The 23,374-nt window shown below is 43.2% G+C and overlaps 1 protein-coding gene across 1 annotated transcript in view; it reads left to right on the forward strand.

Annotated features, from left to right (window-relative positions):
- TGFBR2 (transforming growth factor beta receptor 2) overlaps positions 1-9,038 on the forward strand; it is a 62,687-nt gene extending 53,649 nt beyond the window's left edge. Inside the window, exons 6-7 of the mRNA XM_085311798.1 lie at positions 3,337-3,464; positions 6,675-9,038. Coding sequence (XP_085167924.1) covers positions 3,337-3,464; positions 6,675-6,854 — 308 coding nt within the window. The 3' untranslated portion in view covers positions 6,855-9,038. The remainder of the gene's footprint in view (positions 1-3,336; positions 3,465-6,674) is intronic.
- The last annotated feature ends 14,336 nt before the right edge of the window (positions 9,039-23,374 follow it).

Below are 23,374 nucleotides of genomic sequence, written 5' to 3' on the forward strand. Positions count from 1 at the left end.
AGATCACAAGACAGAGCCATATTTTCCATGAGGAACCCACAGCCAGATTTTCCAAAGCGTTCTTCAGGCACAGCAAATAGTTTCAGTAATGTCTCTGTTTGGGCCTGAAAATCCARTCCCAGTCTTTCTGAGAGTTATGGCCATGCCAGTGTCATGGGGAACTGGAGGTGCAGTGATTAGTGCAAGGTAGCTCACAACAATCATAGGGATTAAGTGCTGGAGGTTGAAGTTGAAGGCACCCTGCCATTATTGAATGCTAAAGGTGCTGCAGTTCATGAAGATGTTATGACGCCCCAGGTATTTATGGTACTTCAACCAGTTGTCATTTTTAGTGCCTGAATAGTCTAAAAACAAGCAAAAGGAACATATAGGGAATGAAAAATAGATTTAGCATCTGTGTAAAACAGTRTACAAGCAGCTAGCCACAAACATCTTAACCTGCTTCAAATTGACATCTGTTACAACTACTGTAGCGTGTCAGCATGATCCGTGAATAACCCCAGCCATTACTGCAAAGTGTGTCTGACACCTGAGATTCCATAGCATCAGGACAATTTACTGCAAGAGGATTTTCTTTCTAGGGGAAAAAGAAGCAAGATAACAAACAGCAAGAAGATRCTGCATGCTTTTCAAACTGAGGAAAAGCATAAATACATTACTACAAAGTCATTACAGCRAATTGACATCTGGCCTCAATTTCTCTTTCTTTACTAAAAAAAAAAATCTCCCCCAAACTATTCAGTCTTTGCATTTGGAAGAGGAATGTTCATAGCATAGGAAGAATTTTTTAAACAGGAAGGCATATTACGGAGCTGTCAGTTGCCCAGGATGGCTTTCCCTTCCCTCTGCAAACCTTCTCATGAACCTTAATGGCCTTTGGATTAAGCTTAGTGAGAGGGAACAGATGGGCATGACAACACCAGCTCCCTTCTGTTGGACATGCAGATTCCTCTGAGAAATACACAGAAGGGCAGACATGCACAAGATGACCTGGTTATAAGTAGACTRTATAGTCCTGGGAACTTTCCAAAGAGACGATAGTGTCACACTGTGGTCAGGTGAAGCAGTAGGAGGAGAATGTCATTGCTTAGCATTTTTTGCTTGGCACTTCCATCTCACCTCCCTGCTCTTTTCAAGCCTGTTTTGCCCCTCGGGTTTTGTCCTGATCACCTGGCCCTAACAGCTCCTTGAGACAGAGACCATCTTCTATGTTAGTACTACATATTGCAATAGAGATCGCTGCAACTTGGATAGTGTCCAGGACCGCTACTATAATCAAATAATTATTAATGTAGATGGCATAAAAAATAGCAGTTTAGGTCGGATGCCTGGCACGTTATGTAGATTTCCTGAGCAATCATTAATGTTATGGTTAACTCTGGAAATAAGGGTATCTACTTTGTAATCATTTTACATCCACTGCATCATAAATCAGACCTGACCAGCAAGATGGCAACTTCCCAATCAGTTTTTAGGGCTAACGGCTTGTAAATTTACTTTGGCTGAGTAATCTTTAACTCAGGTTAATGCATTTGAAACTGGTGTGCCTTCTTGTGGAGGGAAGAAAGCAAAGCAGACTTTGGCCCTTGAGTCTTAAGGAAAGTGGTTTACTTCTGAGAAGATAAGAGTTGTGTTTCAGAACTGTAACCACTGCCCAGAGCTCTGTGTTGACCGTGGTCAGCACCAGATGTTTCACGAGGAGAGAGCTCTGCAGGAGGTAGCTGTGGGGTAATCGGCCTCAGTGTACATCCATCTGGCTGCAGCTGGATCTGAACTACAGAGCTTAATATCCCTTCCACAATGTTTGCTGCTGTAGCTTGGACTATTCTTTTTAGGCATTAGAAATCCCCTGTCCTTTTCTGTAGCCTGCTAAATTCCTCATCTCATGACTGTCATGTATTAATGACTTCTACAGCCTGATTCTAAGGTGCTGGACAAAAGTATTTCTTTTCCTGAAAGCCACATTCTCCACCTTTTAGTTATGCTGAATACCCCCTTTTTTGTTTTGGGACAGAGCAATCAGAAGACTCTGACCTATAATCTCAGTCATTAGCTGTTTTTATTACACTACCTCTTTTTGCCATATCACCTCTTATCTTTCTCTCTCTGAAGTAAATGAAGCTGTAGAGGTTCTTCCCCTAACAGGAGACTTTTTTTGCAGGCCTTTAATCGTTGTTATCACCCTCCTCAGAGCCTGTTTTTGTTGTCAAATGCCCTTTCAGATGAGTGAACAGCGCTGGACACCGTATTTGAACTTTGATTGTAACATTACACAACAGGACTGTTTCTCCCATCTCATTCATCTCACTTGTCACACATCTTCTAGGCACTCACATGCATTCTTCAGGCTGTCTTGTAGATTACACTTCAGTTTTTCTTGCCCTCAATTAATTCCTAGAAAGAAATAAGAAGCAGTAGAGCAGGCCAACTTCATAAATCTTTATCTAATGCTAGTAAGTCATTAGGCCTGTGAGTAAATTCTCCATCTGTTCCCAAAGAAACCGCAGCATTTTCTACATTGTGTCAGCATCTACTGTAATATTTCCGCTCTCAGAGCGTTCTTGAGTTTTCTCCAAACAACCCATATGTCTGCCTTTTCCTTTCTCTCTCCAAAGAAAAGCAAAGAAAATATGTGACACACAAATAAAAAGTAGAATGGCAGCAGCCTGTTCAGGAAGCTGTGCCTGCTGCATCGCAGGTCAAAACTGGCCCGTTTAGGGAAAGAGGCCTAAAGGAAGAGCRGCCTACTACTTTCTGCCAGGGAACATGGCTCAGTAATAAACAAGGGTGGCACAGCAGCTTCCAGCACTCCTTCTTACTGTTCCTTTGCGCTTTTCAACCAACTGTTTCCTGCTAGCAATCCAGCACATTAGTATCTATGACCCAGATAGGTTTTAGTTTAAATTTCACCTGGTAAGTGTGTGCGAACCCCAAGGGAACTAAGCGGGACCAAAGAAAGCAATTCTTGCAAGCCTGGCTMAAGTAAAACTGTCCTTAAAGCCCCTGTGAGTTTTGCCTCAGTAGAGATTCAAAGGCAACTACTCACTAACCGTTATACTGATGCTCTGACTGTTGCTAATATGATTATGTACAAAAGGGTTTAAATGAAAATTGTTTAGTTGGCTAGGAAAAGAAAAAGGGAGGGAGAAACATACTTGAAACATTTTTGAAGATGCCAACTGGCTTTGCTTTGTTTGGAGCTGGTCAGGCAGAACAGTATGGCACTGAGCAGCTAATCAGTAGCTCCTACTCCTTCAGAGAACAGCCAGCTCCCTTCGCACTTGGCACCAGCACGGCCCAGCTGAATAACCTTGTGTTTGCTTATTCTCTTGGCAGAAGTGAAAGAGTATGAGCCCCCGTTTGGCTCTAAAGTGCGAGAACACCCCTGTGTGGAAAGCATGAAGGACAATGTCCTAAGAGACAGAGGGCGACCTGAGATCCCCAGCTCCTGGCTTAACCATCAGGTAAGAACACCACGTATGAACAGCTGCGAGACGTGCCGTACGTTCAGCTGCTGTCYCAAGCCTCAATTCTTAACTCAGTGTCCTGCCCTACAGGCAGGACCTTTCTTTTGCACAGATTAGAGCTCTGTCATGTGGTGCCACTGGTGCTGCCTGTGGTTCAGACACCGCATTAGGCTTAACCCCAGAGTCCTGGGGTTTCTGCTACCAACTGGTGTTGGTAAGAGCCACCAAAACAAAAAATAGTAAAATGAAGACTAGACCGTCGTCTCGGTGGCCGTAGACTGATTAGAGCCTTAAAGCACACTGTGTGCAGACTCTGTAAGGTCAAGGAGAGCAATTTCACATGTGGGTTCCTTCCACAGAGAAAGCAAATCTCAATACTTCATCATGGAGAACAGTCACAGTGGTATCCTAGCTATCAACAGAATTAAGAAAATAGGAGATAAGTCTTCAATAAGTGAGTGTGTTTTTATTTAGTGTTGCACATTAACAGTCCTTTTCCTTTGCGTATCGTGAAATGCACTGTCGGCTTTCCCATTCATGGACAGCATGATTTCACCTCCTAGCCAGTAGTCACAGCCCAATTTCTGAGTAGATAAAACTGAATGGAAACAAGCCAAAGGCATGTGTTTCACAGCCTGCACTCTGAGCAGTTTTATCAGAAGAAATAAAATGAGAATTGTATCAGAGGAAAAAGAAGTGAGATTTGGTTCCACTTGTCAATGAAATATATTGACTGGTCTTTGTAGAATACCAAAAGGATCACAGACATTTATAAAAAAAAAAGGGCAATGAAGATCAGCTACTGTTTCCATTGGGAACAATGTAATACTCCTTTTTTCATTCCATTTGAGATGTTAAAATCATAGTCTAATATCTATTAGGAAAGGTCAAGTGAGTGGCCCTGATAAATGTCCTTTCCAGCCAAGCACAACACATCATCTGCCTGAGGACTATGTCAGAGTGCAACCCCTTCCCAGTCCACAGTGACCAGCTCCTTATGTAGTCATCTGCAATGAGCAGATGGAGGGATGTTTCAACTGGGCAGAGMGCTGTATTTTGAGGGACATATGGATATCTCATGTTACTAAAAAGCCCTTAACACTTCTAGGAGCTAAAGATTTAGCTATTTCCTAACTGACATGTTGCGCTTGGCGAGAATATGCTTATCTTCATCTCTATAGAAAAGGTTACAGAAGTTAAAAAAAAAATGTGGCTTAGCTAGTAAAAGGGCTCATGAGTTGATGTGGATGGTTGTTTTCCATGAAAGCAGGATGAAGTCCAAATCAGTAATATACATGTGGTATTTAGAAGAGCCCAATTAACAAAGCAGAAARGAATCCTGAACTGGATTGTTTGGGAGAAAGAAAGTAAATGGAAGGAAATTCTTGGTGTTTAGGAACAGTGAAGGAACATTTCCCTGAATACCCAAAAGTCAAGGTCTCATATGTGAAAAAATAGAAAGTAAAGAAGTTTAGAGAACTGATTTGGGAAAGAGAAGAACAATAGGCGGATCTGTGGTCAGCAAACTCGAGGACAGTAGCAGTTTTCTCAAGAGTAAAAGGAAATGTAACTCAGTACCAATTATGAAAGGGAAGATACTGTTTATGCTAATGCAGAGGCAGAAGTGGTCAGCMAATATTTCTGTTCTGCATTTGGGGAAGAGTCAGCTGAGGTACACATTGCAGATGATGATGAAGGCCCCAATGTAGCCGAAGYCGCGGGCACTTAAAGCAGTAGCTGGGCAGCGTTAGGGGGCTCTCRGCTTGAGTGCATCAGGGACAGGGCTCTGCTGTGGTGTGAGAGACTCCTTCGCTGTGTGAAACCCAGGCGCTCTCTGGTACCCACATCCCCAGCACCAGAGTCCACGAGTCCCGGGCACGAACTGGAAGAAATACGCGCTCTGGGCTTGTACGTCCCTGGGGCGGGCACAGCCAGCACCAGGCGGGGTTCAGTTAAGAGTYGAAGGCAGGAAAGGGATGTCTGATCATACCCTCACGTGAAGGGGGCTATGATGAGGGATCTTCACTTAATGAAGAGGGATATAATTCCTTTCCTCTGAATCCCTTCAGCATTTCGTACCGCGCTCTCTAAAACGGTGATGCGTTGGCTTCAGCAGGGCTGTGACAGTTTGCAGCAGCTGAGGATCTGATTTGAACTCTATAGATGATGCTCGCGCTGTAATGGCTCTTCCATATTCATTTCCTTCCTCTGCAGTCAGGTTTTTGTAATGAACTCATTATTCATTGTGATAAAATTCTGGAATGGATTTACATATTACAACTTTTCCTCCTTAATGAGATTTGTTGCACTATTGATTTCAAGTTAATGTTTAATATTTAATTTAATTTACTGCTTGTAATTTCAATGCCAGCAAAAAAACGAATGTTATTTGTATACAGACAATAATGTTCTGCTGTTAACATTGACATCAGTCAACATCACCAATTAGGTAAATTATGCAATTAATGCAGTGTTGTGAAATTTTTTTTTTAATAAGAAGTTTAAGATAAATCCTACTTAATGGGCTTTTAGTGTCATAAAGCAAAGCGCACAATTTCCTGGCAAATACCTCATGTTTATAAAATGCATTACAAAGATGCAACTGTTTTTTTGCTCCTGTAAACATGTGCATCAGCATTGAAATGAAGGTTAAATAGTTACATCTGTGAGTGACATGTGTTTAAGTGTTTGTGGGATTGCAGCCCATATTTGCACATAGATTCTTTTTAGTCTGCAAGGAACTCATAAAGAGCTGATGCAGGGCTCAGTATTGCTGGTGATCAGAATTTTGATTGGAAAATCCAAATAAAATTCAGTCACACAAAGGAACAGGTTGAGCAGGAAGTGATGCTATCCAAGAATTCTGATATTTATAAAAATTACTATTTGATTCTACAGCACTGGTCCAAAGCATCATTTCTGTTATTATAATGTAGCAGATTATATATGTCTGGAAATGACAGTACCAGTTGCTGAAAAAAATTGCAGTAGGGTTTCTTTTTTTTTTTAACCACACTCCCATTACAATAACAGCAGAGCCCATAAAATACCTCTGGGACCAGTTTTGTGACCACTGACACATGCAAATAACTCTCTGGACTTCAGAGGGCACTAAAGCAAACCCGCCACGAGCGCGCTCGCGGTGACGCGGTGCCTGGCGCTGTCCYGGCCGGGACGTCACGGCTGCTCTCTCTCTGCTCGCTGCAGGGCATCCAGATGGTGTGCGAAACTCTTATTGAGTGCTGGGACCACGACCCCGAGGCACGGCTCACCGCGCAGTGCGTCGCCGAGCGCTTCAGCGAGCTCAAGCACCACGACAAACTCTCAGGACGAAGCTGCTCCGAGGAGAAGATCCCTGAAGACGGCTCCGTGACCACCACCAAGTAGCAGCCGCCAAGAGCTCCCTAGTGGGGGGAAGTCGCTCCCGAACACGTTCTGCTTGGCCGAGGAAGGAGTCCCGCTCAGTGCCTTGACTTGCTTCCTGGAGGACTGAAGCTGTCACTACTCCCTTTAAGCTGTGGCTCCRGACGGGGAGACCTATTCATGGGAACTGAAAGCCGGGGAGTAGGTGTCATATCATAGCATTGGCTGCCGACATCTTGCCACAGGAGGAGCTACATGTGGTAGCACTTCCTCAGGAAACGAGATTTGAGAATAGCTAATAACATTATGCACTTTATTAATGCCTGTATATAACTATGAAATTGCTATTTATATATATATATATATGTGTGTATATATATATATATAAATGTGTGTGTGTATATATATATATCTATAAATAGCCATGCTCTGAAAAAAAACAGTTACAGTGCTTCCAGGAAATCAGCAGTGCATTAGAGAGCCCTTCCCGCTGGGGAAAGAGAATGGAGAGACTGGCTTGTCATGGCACCAGCAGTTGTGCACTAAGCACCCTGCCAAAACAGATAGGAATAACATGCAATAAGAAGGTGGCTTTCAAAGCATATGTACACACCGGGTTGTGGCCCTGCAGTCTGCGGTTGCAGGAGCAGTGTCACAGCAGACAGGCAGATGTGGCTGTTGCAGTTGTGAGTGACTATGCAGTCCTGCCTGCAGCACATCGCGAAGGCTCAGCAGATTGCCATTGCTCCCTCGCCTTAACCCCCAAATCCTCTCAATATCCCATATCAGCAGTGCTAAAAGGTTTGGTCCATCCCACAATTTTGTTGCCATGCAGAGGCCATTGGTGTTGTATGCTTATTGCTTTGAATTAACACTGCTTGCAAGGAGGTTGCAAAATATTGGCAGGATGAGTTTTCTCCTCCTCACATCCCCACCCCCAAACCATACAAAACAAGGCATCGAGCAGTGATCCAAACAGGTGTTTTATATTTGCTGTGCATTCTGCATAGAGGCGGTGCTTTTTTTTTGCTTCCCTTTACCTTGGTTGTACTGCTGTTAGAGCAAACATATTTTTCCCTGTACAGCGTGTCTAATTGCTTGACACGCCGCAGCCTGATTTTGTGCCGTGCCTTCCAGAAAAAAGTAAGCAATAACAGCCAGTGCCTTGATTTTTGCATGAGGACCTTAGTGGTGAGGGAGAGCTCCATARTAGTAGCTAATGGCATACCCTGCCCACAGGACTGCTTGCATATAGGAGAGCCCTCAGCTAGTCAGTGGTTAGCAGTGATTAGTTTGGAGAGGCAGTTGATATCACATTGGACTTACGTAAATGACAATGTTGTGGTTTGTAAATGTTACTGGTGTTGTCTTCAGGTGTTTTTTGCTTTTTTTTCTTCACCAGGGCGTGTAAGTGGTCTCAGAAATTAGAAATTCAGCCAGCACAAAGCAATTCTGCACAGATGAATATGTATCTGGTCAATTTATTGAAAGCCTTTGACAGATAAACATTTATATTTCTAGAAGACAGGTAAATCAATAGGAATCATGTTTTTTCAAATAGGAGTTTAGATTTATGATGAGAAATRTTTTATTTAAAATGGTTTCATATTTGCTGGGGGGGGGGTTTAAACCAAAGTACTCAGAAGTATTTAAACGAAGCAGTGCAAAAACCTCAGCAACTACAGTTAGATCTTACGTCAAATTTTAGGGGGGGGGATTTTAAAAAAAGAAAAAGGGGAAAATAAAATAAAAACAAAAAGACCCAAGAGAAACCCCCAAMGCAAAAGCCCCCCGCGGCGCTGCCGGCGAGGGCGCCGCGCCGGCGCCCGCTGCCCTCTAGCGCCGGCCCGCGGCACTGCGCCGCCGCCGCCGCCTTTGCGCGGCCGGGAGAGGACGAGGTCGTTTCGTAGTGGTTTCTCCCTCATTCCACGTTGAAGGTCAAGGGATAAAGTCCGGTAGGTCCTGACAATACTGACATTTTTTTCCTCTCTCTCTCTCTCTCTCTTTTTTTTTTTTTACTACTACATGTAAAGGAGAATTTTTGTTCTTTTAGGGAATACTTCACCTGTACATCATGTATGAAATAGGAATGTGAACAATATATACTCTCGTTTATCAAATGTTTCAAGCACTTAACTTGCTTTGTAAACAATGTTTTTTGTATAAAATCAAATGTTTATTAGAGCAAATAAAATAACATCGACTTGAGTTTCTCAGCTGTGGCTTGTCTTACATCTCCAGAGCAGCTCCAGAAAGGAAGGAGGAAGCTCTTCTGAAAATGATCCCTACCCTAAAATGATTCAGACCCAGTCCTTCCCACTGATGGGCTGAATGGCGTGCTCAGCATTTCCAACAGCCTGTGCATGTGCACTGCACTGCTGGTGCCTCCTTCCCCTGCCTTGAGCAGACACCCCTGGGAGGGGTCTCCAAACCTGCACTAGCCTCGGCGAGGGGAGCGGGAGCTGGGAGGTTGCAGCTGATGCTCTCCTCCTTTTCGCTCACTCAGTTCCAAGTACAGGCAAAGCCTTGGTTAAACCTCAGGTGTTTTGGTGCTGGCATTAAAATRAGCCAGAAGACAGCCCACTAAATCTGTGTCACACAGCATGGTATGATTAATTTGCCTTCCAGCTACTGTTCTAGACTCAGAGGGTTCCCCCTTTTAATCTAATACCTCTTCCATGGAAGACATGCAGCAAACACAAAGAGCTAGATACCTCCCTCTACCAAAAAAAAAAAAAGAAAGAAAAAAAAAAGAAAAGAAAAAGAAAAAAGAAAAAAGGTGTAACTTAGGTTGAGTCTAAGTCTTCAAACACGTTGCTGTCCTCACCTAACTTAAGCATTTGAGACTCGCCAAACAGCACCATTTGCTCAGTCAGTCTCTTTTAGTGCCAAAAACTCCACCAATCCACCAATACTCATGATTGGCTGAGCTGTAGATCACTTTTTGAATGTCCGAGTGGGATTTCCCCAAATAGGCATCCAGGTGCCTCCGTTTGTGAGGAAGCCAGTGAAGTAGAGTAACTGGGGGTGGAGGGGACCTCTGGCACAGCTGCCAGGTTCTCTGGTCATCTGGTCTGGGCTCCTGCTCAGAATCAGCAGCTTAGATCATTTTGCTCAAGACTTGTTGAATTTTTAATATCTTCAATGCCAAGAATGTCATGCCCTGATGGGACACTCAGTGTTCAGACCTGTGCAACACACGTGGCCAACGTAAAGTGTGGGCCGAAGTACAGCGGCCACCTCTGCTACAAAACTGGCAAAATACAGCTTTTTTAGAAAAGCTCCTGCCTAGGGGCACAGCCTAGGGGCACAGGCAGCTGCAGGGTAACAGCTCTTCTTCTTCCCCAGGAAACTTCAGCAGTGTGGCRTAGCCTTCGCTGCTGTCCCTTCAGTGAAGGCCTAGTACAAAACTGAGCTTTCCCTGTCCCTGTGGGCATACAAACCCTCACTTCCTACACCTTGGCGGGGGGTGTCCAGCAGTCCCCAGGAAAGCCCATAATCATGCTCTCAACACCCACATTTGCTGATGCACTATCAGCCCCAGCTACCCTTCACCAGGCCATGCTGCTGGCCGCATTGCGACAGTGCTCTTCAAGCCCTGGCATCTTTTTTACAATGTCAGGTAAACTCCAGAGACCTTTCAGTCTTGAAGTACACAATATCCTTTTAACATTTGTTTTTCAATTAAGGTTTTTACCCACCTCTCCTAGGCTAAATATAGGATCTGAAAACCTTTCTGTAAGCAGCCCGTAATTAACATGTCACTCGCTGTTTTTTGATGAAGGTGCACAGCAAAGAGGCTCCAACGGCGTTCTGCAGAAGGCAAGCTGTGCATTTACTACTGAACCACATGGCAGTCTAAACTAGATGGCAAAATATCCCAGTGCTCCCTGCCTTTCTGCTACCAGCTAGTACAGCTCTACTAGGATACTCCTAACTGCTCCTGGAGTAGACACAAATAATAGAAGAAAAAAGGAAAAAAACAAAAAACAAAAAACAAAACAAAAAAAAAACATGACACAGCTCCTGGGGGCCAGGAGCATTAGGACATCTCTGTTTTGAATGCTCCTGGAAACGAACTGGGCCACATGTAGAGCACCTGTAATATTGTCCTCTCGTCAAGCCAGCTGTGCTGAGGTCCAAGGGCTTGTTTTCATTTCAGGGGACACTGATGAATTTATTTCCTCCTGATCCTTCTGATCCTTAGCTCTTTCTTGCTCTTTCTTGCTCTTTTTTTTTTTTTTTTTTTTTTTTTTTTATGCTGCCTATGGCAATTTTTCCCTCTGGCCACAAACAAGCTGGAGTAAACTCTGTTCCAAACTGCCTGCTTGCTGTTCATGAATGCAATTTGGCTGGGTTCATGCAGCTTATTACTTGGCAAACAGCAATGCAAGCGGGTGCACTCTGCATGCACGTTCAGGTGGCTCGTGTTRGTGGGTGCCAGAAAATCCAGCCTCATCCCAGCAAACAGCTTAGGCGCAAGCGATGCACCTCACAGCAGCATTTTGGCGTTTTTCAGGCACATGTGTCTTCCTGGGAAATTCTCTGAGTGACCACATGACCCAGACAGCCTGAGCCCATGGGGGTCCCAGCCCAGCTGTCTGGAGCCTGGTCCCTTGCAGGGCCTTGACCTACTGGCAGCCCTCACCTATTTTTTAATCTCAGGGATCTGAATGTCCCTGCTCATGTGTATAATGTGAGGACRAAGTCCGGGGTTTGTTGAAATATGGCCAAATCGAGAGGCTCATGGGAGGCCTAAGCCCAGGAAATACATTTAAAACTCCTGAATAATGAATGCTTTGAGCACCATGCTAATCAGTTCATGAAGAGAGAAYGGCAAAAGGCAGTTTGCAAATTATTATTTGCTCAGTTATAATGGTGACAAAGCAATCTCTTCAGACAGTTGCATTTACCTAGCTAAATTCTTTAAAAAAATARAATGGTCATCTGATCAAGAAGGCACAATTAACCTCTCACTGCTGAAATCTCTGCTTCTCAAATATGCTGCCATTTTAAGATACGCAGAGCAAAGATTTCCAATATTTCTTCCCAGATTGAGCCATCTGTCGAGTATCACAGGAGGGACAACTTCTGGCTGAAAACATTCCCCTTCTTGCTCTTCCTTTGCAGCAAGAAGTGTCCCTGTCACCATTCCTCCAYGCCAGGCTCCTCACCTTGCTTCAGCCCGAGGACAGTCCTCACCGGCAAGGGCTGCTGTCCTCCTGGAGAAACCATGGCTAAGGATACGTGGTTAATATACCAAATAACTATTTAACATACCATGTAGTTGTTTAATACACCACAGCTTTATTTATTTGGGCCAAAAGCAATCCAGAGGAAGTAAAAGCCTAAGAGAAACAAACACCTTCTATATTTCTAACCAAATTGCATGGAGATGGCAATCAGGGCTCACATCAGGCTTGGCAGCTTTGTACATCTTCTCAGGCTGGGACTGTCTCTTCCTATCAGCTCTCCCTTTTGTTTTCTTGAACAAGAAGAAGGTTGAATCTCCCCTTCCTGACACTACCCAGGGTAAAACTGCTGCAAACTTGTCGCCTGCATTGCCAACCCGTATTAGTCCCCCCCAACACCCTTAGCGCTTGCCTCCCCAGGGATCCCACCCATCAGGCCACGACTGCAAATGCGCCTATAGCATTTACAGCTGGGATGCAACCCCGTTTGCTGTATTGTACCTAGCAGCTCAGTGTCAGCTTAGAAAAATGACCTCCAAAATGTCCAGGTCTGAGCACAGTACCCCAGGCCCAGTCCTGCTGTGAGAAGTGCTCAAGGCAGTTTGTTGCTTAGGATAATCTGAACAGCTGTGGGGCATCAGATGTGTTTATTAGCCGTGCTATAGGCTGAGCCAGAGAAGTGGAGCTGCTTACCCCACCTTTTTACAAAGGCAAAACCTGGCACTTTCAATCTCATACAAAGAAGTCTGGAAATAGACTTACTAAAACTGGCTTCTTTTATAAATGCAGCTTCTTTTATAAATGCACCAAAGACTTTATGCTTTAGCCTTTCAGGAGGCCATGTAAGGCTAGAAAATGTTTTATGAACAACAATGATTACATCTAATTTATGCTTTTCCTTGAAGATGAAAACTATCTTTCTATTTCTCTAACAGAAGACAGTATAAACTTCCTCTGAGATAAATATCTGTTCATCTGTCAATGGCTGCTAATATTTGACACATAGAGGCTAGTCTTTAGATACTAATTTCCTTATGAATGTATACTTATAAATGCTTAGAGGATTTCGGTACTCATCTATCAAGGCTATCTACACTATTGTTACCCAGTATCGTAAGATTAGAAAAACAGTGCTAGTAAATCGGGGTTATCATTTGGCAATGTTTCRGAAATGCCTCCCTGGACTCGGGAGTGGTTACGGGTACCACTGCAAAGATTAAGATGGATATGCAAGGCCTACTCAGGACTACTTCAGTGAATCGTTGCATTTGAGAATTGAAGTAAAATACCGTTTTTTTGAAAGACCAAAGCCTTTTATACGGGATATGCAAGTGTCCAAAGCTCTCAGAAGAAGACTTCAGTAAAAGAAAATAGAAAGAACATCTGCTCAGGCCATCAAGAAGTGCTATGCAGAGCTGCCGCCCAGGTGAAGGATGACTTGCAGCACACAGGTTAACAGCCAGAGGGTTCCTGAGCAGCCCGTCCACAGCAAAGGGACATATCAAGGGAAAGAGTAGAGCAGCTGCAATTTGAATCCATCCTAATTTCTGAAAAGGCAAGTTTTCCTCCTGCAGTGAAATTAAAGGTGGGATATCAGTTCTGTTCAACTAAGCTACTCTCTCCTTGCCATCCTGGGTGTATCCRTGGAGGCAGAAGAGAGCAAGCCAGGCCTTCATTTTGCTAAAAGGTTTTGAACAGGACAGAAATGTCATACCAGGACTTCTGCTCCTCCAGTTGTTAAGCCTTGCACACTTCTACGCAAACTTACCCGTACTGTCTGAAGACAGAGCTCCTTTTGTTCGGTCAATCCCCAGGCAACGGGCAGAAGCTGCAACATGACGAYGTCAGCACGACCTCAGCGTCACTAGTGCGGAGGAGTTTGCAAAAGCAGTTTACAGGGCATTAGGCTGAAATTCTTCTTGTGATACTTTCAATGGCAGAGTGAAATRTGCTTTAAAGTATTAACTGCATCTCCCATTATGCAGCAGGTTTTTAGCCCGGGTACTTCTGGAAAGGACATGAAAACCTTATTAAATAGAGAGGGGGAAAAAAAAGATTATTTTATTTTAATGTAGGAATGTTAACATTCATTAATTTGCTTGTCTTGAGACCATTTCTAGAATGGTTGCTTTTAAGTAAGTAATCTTAACAAAGTATAGGAAATGGAAGAAAGAATTTGAATTAACTTACTTCATCCATTTATAAATTGTTTAGGTTAATCACAGTAAACCAAACAGGATTCAGCTGTACTTAAACACAGCCTTTGCCCACGTATAAACTGTTTATTATAGCCATGACACACATAATCAGACAAAATTCATTCCTGGTCTGGAGAAGAGTCTAATTTGGTTTTATCAGCTCTAGAGGAAAACATTCTGGCAGAAGAAGATCCACTTTGAATGCAAAAACCCTCAGGAAGACCCTGCCAAGAGGAACGTGCAGCAGATTCTCTCCAGCATCACCAGGTTTGCAGATTGGTTAAAAAATTGGCTTCTGTCCTATTTTGGGCAGGTCCTTCCATCTGGAGCTGCACTTTGCTCTCCATGACTATGAAGGGAACCACGAGGGAGCCTTAAACACAGACCTCTAATTTTCAGACAACTAAAGCTTGGTGAAATGAATTCCATGCCATATGTTTCCAAGGATTGGCACTAAGACTCAACTTACTCAACATTCATTAAGACTCAACACTGTTGAAGTCAATAGGGTTGAGTTCAGCAATTTGATCTGCTACATCTGTGGAACAGAGGCAGATTTTTAGCGCAGACACTATGGGTTTCACAATAACAACTGGAGACTAGTCACAGAACATTTAAAGGGTAGTTGCTCTTATCTTTAAATGTCTTCACATTGTTGCTATTGATATACAGTATTTGGTTCAAAAATCCTGGGGAGAAATATAACAGATTTTTACAAATAAATTTTTCCTTTTGATTTTTCAGTAAGAATTTTAGACTCACTGAGTCTTGATTGCTATGTAGTTTGGCTAATCTCTGTGTCTGCACTTTGCAATACTTGCGCTGTTCTAGAAGAGATGCAAATTTRTTTCATGGACAAATGCATGAAATGAGTTAGAGATACCATATCAGATAGGCCAAATTATGATGCCCATCTTTTTTTCATTTCCTTTCTTATATGTGTTTCCGATATGTTAGCAATAGGAATATATTAATGTTATATTAGGAACAACTCCTCTAACACTCTTTACCAGCACCACATTTCTTGCTTGAGCAACATATCTTGGCAATGTTAAAATTATTGAGTATACTAAATGCTCTGATGAATAACTTGTGTACACTTGTGACTCCATTCTTGTATACTCTATAGTATGAATTACATTTTTAAATAACTCAGTTAATAGTCTTCCTGCAGTAATCAAAAAGAAATTATAAGTATTGTGAGCTGCATGTAGTGCATTCATTAGGAAAATAATTACAGGGTAAGGGCTCTTAGATTAGGGAGGGGGGCTCTTTTTTACTTATCATCTTATGCTAATACCTGATGAAATATCCTCTCCTCATGACTGTCTTGTCAGGCTGAATACTTTAGTAATAGAAGAACATCTTTGTCTTCCAGTTCTAAACAAACCCAGGAAAATAAACGCTGGCTGAAAAGGCCAAAATGTTCAGTGCTTTGTTGTTTCAGTCTTCTCTGTAGCCACAGTCAGATGACAAAGGAGTCCTTCTCAAACTGGCATGGGAGAAGAACAGGCTGGAAAACACATAGCTATGCCACATTGCTTTCCAGAAGAAAATTATCCTCGATGTCCAAAAGGATTGCCAGAAGCAATCTCAGGTCCAGTCACATTCGTCTTTGGCTATGCTGACTCTCTGATATAGCATGGGACCGCTTGCCTCACTCCAAACCCAAAAGCCCATCCTGGCCCCTCCATACTGAGGGCAAGACTTACRTGAGTACTAGTCCTTCCCCCCTCCCGGACCCTGGGTTCCCACAGGCTATCAGCTAGGGACATGGTCCTGATCAGCAGCTCAGCATCCTCCATCCTTAGCCTTTTCCTCAGTCAATGCTGACTTTGGTTATTGGAGGTGAGAGGTCTCAATATAGACCACAGAGYCCCAGCAAGGCTGGCTGCCATCCTACAACGTGGGCAGACAGGCAATGGGGCCTAAGACTGCAAAAATGGTAAAGGTGACACCTACAACTGAAAAGGGGGAAGGAGGAGGAGCTGAGTGACCCCTGCAGTTCCCTACTTCCCAGGGGGTGAGGGGAATCAAACTAATTCAAGGCAACCGAAAAATAATGAGGGTAGGAGCCAACATGTATTTGTCAGGGTTGAATTATGCCAAAACAATGACATTTTTTCCCCTTTACAACAGCCCTTGTAGATGGAGAAGATGTAGTAAATATCATGTCTTGAACTGAGTACAGCTTTTGACATTGCCTCAAATGACATTAGGAAAGTAGGGATTGTCTAAATTTAAGTACAGAGTTGGTGCACAACTGGCTTGAAAGACAAAACGGGTACCATGTGGATCCCTAGGAGGTGCTGAGTAGGATACCACAGGGACCAACATATAGTCCTACTCAGTATGTTAAATAATAATAGATGATGGACTAAAATAGATATGTTTATTAAATCCGCAAACTTTAACATGCTATATGAGGCTGCAAGTGTGCTGCTGGACAAGCTTAGAATTCAAACTGCTCTTGACAGATTGAATAAACGTCCTGAAAAAACAGGATCCTCTTTTGTGGGAACACTTAACCAGCAGTAATCAAGTGTGCAGCTGTCTAATGGGAAAGAGCTGTGTGGCGCAGTTAGCCAAAGTGGCCCGAGYGATCAGAGTGAATCGCACACCTAAGAAGAGTCAATAGTGTCTTGCTGTGCCAGAAGAAGGCAAACATTGTCCTGCGCTGTACAAACAGCAGTGGGGTCTGCGAGACATACAGAGTAGCCCTGCCTTTCTTCTCAGCTCTATTGCAGTTCTGAGGACTGCCGTCGCTTGTTTTGGGCAACAGCATAAGCTGAAGCCTTTCAAACATGGCCCATGAGGAAATGTGGAAAGAATGACAGTCGTTCAGGACTAGTAATGAAGACCGAAGACCATTAAGGGAAGCTCAGATAATAAACTTGGAATAGGGAGAAGCTGCAAAGAGGAAAAAAAAAAATCTCTCTCGACCTTAACTATGAGCGATAGGTCAAGTAGCAACAGACATCAAATGCATCAAGGAAAACTGAGGGTCACCGTTAGGAAAACCTTCTGTGAGTTGTTAAACATGGTAACGGCCTGCACGGGCAGCCAGCGTTTGAGGTCACTTGGAGCAGACTAAACACCGGCTAGCTGCAAGCTGGCTGCAGTCTCCRGGCTATCTCAGGACAGAAGGTATTTAGTCAGGATGACATTGCGAGATCCTTTCCTGCCCTATAGTTTATAGCTCTGTGTTCAGTCTCTATTTCCAAAGATTTGAGTTCAGAGTAGCTGAAAAGTTGGAAATTTTGCTTGATGGGAAATGAGCGGGGAGTCTGCAAACATCCTCTTTTTGTAATTAGCCACAGAGCACTCGCATCTCTCATGGAAAGAAAAATATATTAAAAAACAGACTTTTTGYTTTAAACAAAAGTAAACATGGCAACTCAGCACTCTGAGGCCATGCAGCTTCTGCATGGTTGYGCATCTGGCTCCCAGCCCCGTTTGCAGCCTCGGTTGGGAGCAGCGGCAAGGACTTGCTGCTTGGCTGAGGGGCGCAGAGCCTGGGAGCTGCAGCGCTCGGGGCTCCCCACTGCTCTGCCAAAATCCCAGCTGCCCCAAACGCACCGGCGGGATCAGGGGTTACACAGCCCAGAAATGCAGCCCCATCACTAGTGAGATAGGATGGCCAGAAATTACCCCCGGTAAGCGGTGAAGCTCTGCCTGTATTTCCTGAAAGTCCACTGCAATTCCACGGGAAACTCTGATTAGTGCAAAGCCACTTCAGCTGAAAAGTGCCCCAAAGGCCTCATTCCCTGTCTGCCCTGGGGAAGCCGGTGTGCACTTGGCCAAGATGCACCTGCGCAGCCTGGCGCCGGGAGCCCAGCGCCCGGCACCCAGYGCAGTGGTTTGCGGCTGGGGCTTCCCGTGACGCCGGGGCTGCGTGACGGAGGCCTGCAACGGCTGCTGCCGGTTTCTTTGCTGCTGTGCTCCGGGTGTGAGGCTATTTCTGCTTTGGTATTTATCACCTCCTTTCTTGGCTCAGTTCCTGTATTTATGTGGCGTTCAGGGATCCTGCACTGTTGTTCATGCCAACATTATACTCATGCCCACWGTTTCCTGTCTCCCAAGGGTTTACTACATCCTACCTCTCACCAACAGCTCTTGCAGTTTTTTGCAAGTCTCCAAGGATTTTGCACTTTGAATGACTGAGCGCTCTCTCTCCTAATACCTCGGCTCTTAAAATCCTCGAGCTCTCCATATATGTCAAACACTAAAGTTTCCAGCTTAGCTTCATCAACAAGTTTCATGAGCACGTGATTAATCTCTGTGAAGGGGTCAGYGATGAAAGTCTGAAACCAAATTAGCCCAAAATCAATACTAATACTCGAGTGGCAKCTTTCTTTTCTCCATCACTCGTTTTCATCTCTCCCCAGAAAGCTCCTACCCACCTTATATTTTCTGCCTTGCTCCCCATCTTATCTAGGTTTCTCCAAATGATACCAAATCAAGTATCATAATGAAATCCAGGCAAATGACATCTTCTCTGTTGTGTGGTCTAGAAAACCAATCTTTCATAGAAAGCTATCTGGTTAGCCTGGTGCCATCTCCCGCTGGCAAGCCCATATCACATAACATCCCATTTTTCACTCACCACCATGTCTCCTGTTATTGATTCCTTCAATAATTTTTCTATTCCCACAGTGCAAGTTTTGACAAAACTAGAAGCTTTAACTTCCTTGTGCATTATCTGTAAAACAGGAAAACCAACATTTCTTTCTGCCATGCTTTGTCTTATTTAGTTTCCCAAGACCAAACCGGTCCCCAGCATTGTACAGTACACATAGAAGCCCTGATCTGATGCTGTAATACTTATAGAAATAGTGAGTGATAATCCCCCTAGGCTCTAGAAAACTTCATTACTAATGAAGAGAAGGCAATACTCCATTCTGAGATACTAACCTAAACATTGCTTTCACTTCAGTTTTCAGTCTTCCTCTTTCTGCTATTCTCACAGATTTCCTGCCAAATACTCAAACATCTCCCTCTGAAAATATGTACAATGTTCACGCACGAGAGAGGGCAAAAATCAGACCAAGAGTAAAAATCCTTATCACTTGGAACAGGGGAGCAGCTTGGATAAAGCAGCAGCTGCTGGTGTCTGCTGGATTTGAGGGGTCAATTCCCAGAATGACCAGCTTGAGGGAGTTTTCTTGGAAGAACAGCTTTGTGCAGAGGATGATACAAACCATGTAGTCCCAACAACAGATGTTTTCTATGGGCCTCTGCTATTTCACAACAAGTGCTTTCGTCATACTTTCCCATTTTTGAACAGAGTGTAGATATTACTGCTCTCCAAAATACTCAGAAGAAATAAATTCCTTCATCAAAATGAAATGTCTGTGTTTGACAGATGCATTAAAGGCCTCTGTCCTTCATTCCCTACTGTTTGACTTTAACCTTTGTAAAATGCAGATTATAAGGACTTTTTTTTCATGAATTTAAAAAAAATGTGATCAATTTTACATCAAYTGTACATGACCTGCTCTGGTTTAAGGTGGTCATCTCCATTGGATTTTTTCATGACTGCCTTTTCAGTTTCACTTTTATTATTAAGAATGCTTTAAAACAAACTTTACCCTGATASATACAAAACCATTACTGCACTACGAAGTATGTTGTCCTCTTTAAGGGCTTTTATAGAATGAATGGATAGACTGCTATTCTTGGACAGACTGCAGAGGTGCTGGTGTATATTTGAGTCCTTTGATGATCTTATAGCAGCTCCTACYTCACCATTCCACTGCTGTATGCCAGCTACACAGCATCTTCATGAACCTTCAATTTAGCAGAGGTTAATCGTTCACACTACCGTTGTTTCCTTCTGCGGTTTTGCCTTGAAACCTTTGACATTCTCTTTATTGTACCTCTTGCTGTGCAGATTTCCTTGTTTTGTTTTGCTTCTCAATGTAATTTTTGGTTAATTATTGTGTAGTTACAGAATTAGAGTAATAACATCTAATTGTACATCTGAAGCAAAAACATGTAATTGTGGGAGACTAGATTCAATTTAAAGAAAGAAAACCCCTCCACCAGGGTTTCTCCTGGGTTACACAGCAAATTTGCCAGGCAGTACTGCTTTGATTGCATCTAACCTGCAATTAGCATGTGCAATTTAGGCATAATGAATGTTTGCAATTGCATTATTTCAGGATGTAACAGTAGCAATATTTAGCAGTTACTGTACCGCATATAGTGCTTATAAGTTCAGACGGTTTATCAACATTTACCAATTAAGTCACAGAAAACAGGGAAGGCATATGAGGGGGCCTCACGTACAACTGATTTCCAAGCTGAACACGCTCTGCTCTCCTGTTGAAGGTCCACACCAGTAGTAAACAGGGAAGGGAGGCTTTGCAGATTTGGGAGCTGTTGAAAATGGGTACTCAAAAGCCAGTAATGAATATGACACAAGATTGTCTGCAGACAAAGATAATTGTTCGTTAAACAGAGCCTGCTGGAGCACGTCTGATGCCAATGAATACTATTATGTCTTAAGCAACTTTCTCTGCTCCAGTCAGCACTACTAGGACAGTTTTTCTCCCTATTTCCTGGTCTTATTACCTCAGTCCTCATTCAGTTCCTGCAGTCGAAGCAGCTGTCAGAAGGCTCTATATGTTTATAGCAAACTATGAACATTGGAAATGGCCTGACTGCTTAGAATTTTTGAATACATGACAAGACAAGACTGTGGGCCRAAACAGGCCACTTCACCTCCTAACATGAGGCTGCAAATACACATGCAAATGGCAACAAATCAACCAATTTCACGTCTCTTCCCCACTTTCACAGAACCACAGAGTGGTTGAGGTTCGAAGGGACCTCTGGAGAGCATCTAGGCCAGCTCCCCTGCCATGACTTTTAAAAGCTGATGKACAGCACCCTAGCAATAACATCTGCCAACTCCCTCAGCACTCGTGGGTGCATCCTATCAGGGCCCATGGATTTGTGGATGTCGAGTTTGCCTACATGATCTCTAACCTGATCCTCCGCAACCAAAGGAAATTCTTCCTTTCTCCAAGCTTTCATTCTTGCCTCCAGGCTCTGGGATTCCTAAGGGCTAGCAGTAAAGCAGTAAAGACTGAAGCAAAGAAGGCATTCAGCAACTCTGCCTTCTCCGTATCCTTCATCACCAGGGCACCCACCATATTCAGTAGCGGGCCCACAATTTCCCTAGACTTCGTTTTGCTACTGATGTATTTTAAGCAGTCCTTCTTCTTGTCCTTGACATTCCTTGTCAGATTTAACTCCAAATGGGCCTTAGCCTTCCTCATTGCATCCCTGCATGCTCTGACAATGCTCCTATATTTCTCCCAAGTGGCTTGTTCCTCTTTCCATATACTGTGTACTTTCTTCTTCTGTCTGAGTTTTGCCAGGAGCTCCTTGCTCACCCATGCAGGTCTCCTTCCCCCTTTACTGGACTTCTTACTCATAGGGATGTACTGCTCTTGAGCTTGGAAGAAGCAATGCTTGAATATTAACCAGCTCTCTTAGACYCCTCTTCCTTCTAGGTTCTAACTCATGGGATTCCTCTAAGTAGTTCCCTGTCTAAAGTGGTTCCCTGTCTAACCATGTCCTGATGTGATTTCTGTTCAGCTGATGATGGGACAAGATGGACTCCTTAACACAACAGGAAAAGCAGTCTCCTGAGTGACAAATCACTCCCACTGCTTGYATTGCCGCTGAGTGGCTCTGCTAAATGCAATTCCTCTTGGCCACCCTTGTATTAAAGGTTGTCAGTCCCTTAATTGCTCCTTGTAGCTTTGATGTAGATGTCCACTTCCAACTGCCAAGAATTCTAAAGCACAACCCCAAGGTTGAGGGACACTACTAATGCTGTTTCTCAAGGGGCAAAATGCCCAGTGTCTGCTAGATGACAATAAAAGCACTATTATTGCTGTACAAGTTTAGCAAAGAGAAAAAAAAAGTTTAATTTATTATCATTAAATGAGAGTACAAGACAAAGGTGGAATACTCCAGAAAGGTTAACTGGACAGGGTTATACTAGCCACAACTCTCTAGCCCTAGTTTTCTCTCTGTTCCCAAGGGACTCCACAGAACTTGCATTTCTAACTGTATTCCTGAAAAAAATGCATTTATCCTTTTATGAAGTACTTTTCTGCAAATTACACCATTTTAAGATTGTTACCAAACTTAAAAACTGTATGTATAGTATCTATTGTACAAAGCTCTTACTAGACCTATGTCTTTCAGCTTACCATTGGTTTTTCATAGAGTTCATAAGTGATATAGTAAGGGGCAGCAGATGCAGCATTTAGCATTTCTGATTTATTCTCTTATTCTACTTGCACCACTTTGTATCAGTTTTTTGAGTCCTACTATACCAAAAGGATTTTAAAATATACATTTTTTGAGCATGAAATAATGCTTTGGTCTGTGTGTATGAGGACATGTAAGAGGCTTTTACCTCCTCTACTTGACTTGCTGGRAATGCAAACTCTCCCTTTCCACCAGGTTTTCAGGAGGACTCCTATGCTTTCAGGCTCACATGCTATTTGAAGAGCATCTTAATGCATCATCAAAGGTGACTGATTGAAAAGTGAAAACACATTTCAATTCAGGCTAACAAAAATGCAGATAGATCTGAACCTTCAGGTGTGAGCAGATAAACTGAGATGTTCTCAGTGCCAAACTGCTCATGTTGAAATGAAAGATCCCAGTGTTAAAACTCAGGACCTCATCCAGCAAGGGTTTCTGGTTAAATCAACGGGAGTTATCACTTGCAAGAGTGGTGTTGCACATGGATCCAGTAAAACATGCTTATATGCGCAAAGGTTTTGCAAGGCACATCCACTCAACCACTAGCAAATGTTGCCTCAGTGCCCCTTCCAACTATTTTGTTCATTTCATAAAGCTCTATATTGAAAAGAAATTATTAAAATTAGACCAAAGAAATTGCTAAGACAGGATCAGTTTCTGCATTGATTTATATCTGTACCTGCCTGCTGCTAAGAAGTTGGCATAGCATCCTGATGAAGGTGCGTCTCAGTAACTAGAAGTAGCTCATGAGCCAATCCCATCTAGCTAGAATACAAAAAAAAAATTTAATAAAACAGCAATTTTTTGCAAAAACAATTTAAATTCTGCATTTGAAATCAACAGCAAGATAAATTGTGACACA

Source organism: Rhea americana, unplaced genomic scaffold (assembly GCF_003343005.1).
Source record: "Rhea americana isolate MKP2758 unplaced genomic scaffold, rheAme1 scaffold_35, whole genome shotgun sequence".
NCBI classification, from domain to species: Eukaryota; Metazoa; Chordata; class Aves; order Rheiformes; family Rheidae; genus Rhea; species Rhea americana.